Consider the following 1972-nt stretch of genomic DNA (forward strand, 5'->3'; position numbering starts at 1 on the left):
GTCCATGGTGTCTCTTTGGTCTATCCAATTCCAACTGAGCTTCTGTGAGATCTCTCTGGACTCCTGGAGGAGTGAAATGCAGCTGACTTGGCGGATACACTAACAAGAAAAGAGTATCACGCCTAGTAACGGGCTCCTGAATGGCTGTGGTTGTGGTTTCCCCCAGGTCGTCATAGAATATTCGACACCTCAGGCATGAATTGCCAGTGGGGAAAGTTCATCTGGAAGTTCATCCGGAAGTTTGATGCTAAGGTCGAGCTCGAGTCAAGACGCCTATGCATTTGACTTTTGCCAGTCGGTAACTAACTCAAACTTCTTAGTCGCCCAGAGAACGGGAATCTCGACAAGGAGAGCTCTGGCAGCTCGACATTGTTGGGCGCTAGACTACTTAGCCGTGATAGCTCGTGTCTGATACTGAATAGCCAACGCCTTTCTCCATCACTTCCGGCACTATGGTCCGCTGGAGACCTTCAGGGGCAGCGCAGAGAGACTCGGATTGGCGACGAGTATACTTATTAACAGCAGTGTCCGTCAGGGGCTGTGTCTGGTTGGTTCAACTCCCTGGGTTCATCAACTACGGGAGATGTGCAAGCAGGTGGATCGACATTCGGGTCACGCTTGCCAGGAGCAGGAGGTCTGCGCGTACCGTTTCATGGATCGCCCATGCGTATTTGTATTATCATTACCATCGGGGCACTGCCGCGGCTTTACTCGGCATCACGATCTGCCAGGGCCCAGACGGTGCTCTGTACTGGTGTCAACTATTATTATCATCGTCCCCCGCAATCTACGGTATGAGAACAACTGGACAGCAGAAAGCATCGAAAGAATAAGTTTCGTCTGAAATTGCCCGAACCGTCTTGATGCTGAAAATAAATATCCAGGATTTCGAACGTCAGTCGTCCCATCTTGGCTCGTCAATACTCGAAATCTGATACTTAATGTCAACTGTTCCATGGATTTCTCATGTTCTTTTATCCATGGCTCTTGTCGCGCGTTGCCAACAGAACCAGCTCCACAGCCTGGTCCAACGTCAGATCCATCTTATTTGACCATGCGCTGTCCCGCGCGTTTCATTCCCGCTTTAGCACCAAGGTTAATTTTTAAATTCGTCTCTGAACGGGGCCCGTGGACCGCTTGTCTTAGCTTTACCGTACACAATGGGACCGCCCATCATTTTGTATTATTGTGATGAGTACAATAATCATCTAGCGTGTCCGGTCGCAGCCAAGCAGAATCGATGGCAAGCGAATGGGCCAAGGGTCTAGAATTGACAACTACTCTGCACCTCTGCTAATAATTCCGTCCCGCTGGGGATGATCCTCCGCTGATGGACCCTTTCCCGATCTGGCAGGTACTTAAGGATGCCACTAGCAGGAAAATAATTATAATTAATAGAGCTATGGAGCCAGCACGCGCGATCTGGTTACTACTCTACCGTTGGTGGGCGACAGCAGGACGGTAACTTATCCGCACTTCCTGACACAGCAGGGTGAGTAGTAATTACGGACCAAGAACGTTGACAAACATCCCTTCTGTTGCGATTCTGCATCTTCTCGAGAATCATTACGTCTTGTCGGGGACGGGCCAAGGACATTCATTCTTCGTTGTTGAAGATCTTGCCCAAGCTGAAAACAATTGTCATCATTGACTTTGTGCGCGTATTTCCGCTCCAGATCCCGAGTACGGAATACCTTACGGCGTAATCACCTATACTGGACTTGGAATGGGTGTATTCTGATATGCTAGACTCCTCTGCGTTAGCAGAGGTGGGGATACTCGATGACATGCCTTTGCGTCCTCAGTGGCCGATGGAATCAATACAAGCTATCTATCGTTGACATGTCCGTCGAACTTAATATCCGAGCGGCTAAAAATGGATAGTGACGATGAGGCCAGGATTTGTTAAATCCCCAACTAGCGGCAGTGGGCCCGATACATGCCCAGCCAGGCGGCGCGCGGCTGTGAATCG

General features: G+C 49.9%; 1 protein-coding gene across 1 annotated transcript; it reads left to right on the top strand.

Annotated features, from left to right (window-relative positions):
* The first annotated feature begins 203 nt into the window (after positions 1-203).
* On the top strand, positions 204-1446 carry C8Q69DRAFT_187187 (hypothetical protein). Its single transcript, XM_028625933.1, has 3 exons — positions 204-252; positions 321-833; positions 885-1446. Exons 2-3 carry the CDS (start codon positions 584-586, stop codon positions 1190-1192), a joined length of 558 nt encoding a protein of 185 aa, XP_028481150.1. The 5' UTR covers positions 204-252; positions 321-583; the 3' UTR covers positions 1193-1446.
* Positions 1447-1972: the final 526 nt, after the last annotated feature.

The sequence above is a fragment of the Paecilomyces variotii genome (assembly GCF_004022145.1).
Source record: "Paecilomyces variotii strain CBS 101075 chromosome Unknown C8Q69scaffold_20, whole genome shotgun sequence".
In the NCBI taxonomy this organism is placed as follows: Eukaryota; Fungi; Ascomycota; class Eurotiomycetes; order Eurotiales; family Thermoascaceae; genus Paecilomyces; species Paecilomyces variotii.

Coding starts and splice junctions, on each gene's coding strand:
- C8Q69DRAFT_187187 (XM_028625933.1), top strand. CDS start 584: ATGTGCAAGCAGGTGGATCGACATTCGGGTCACGCTTGCCAGGAGCAG. Junction 834..884: donor AGAAAGCATCGAAAGAATAA/GTTTCGTCTGAA, acceptor ATAAATATCCAG/GATTTCGAACGTCAGTCGTC.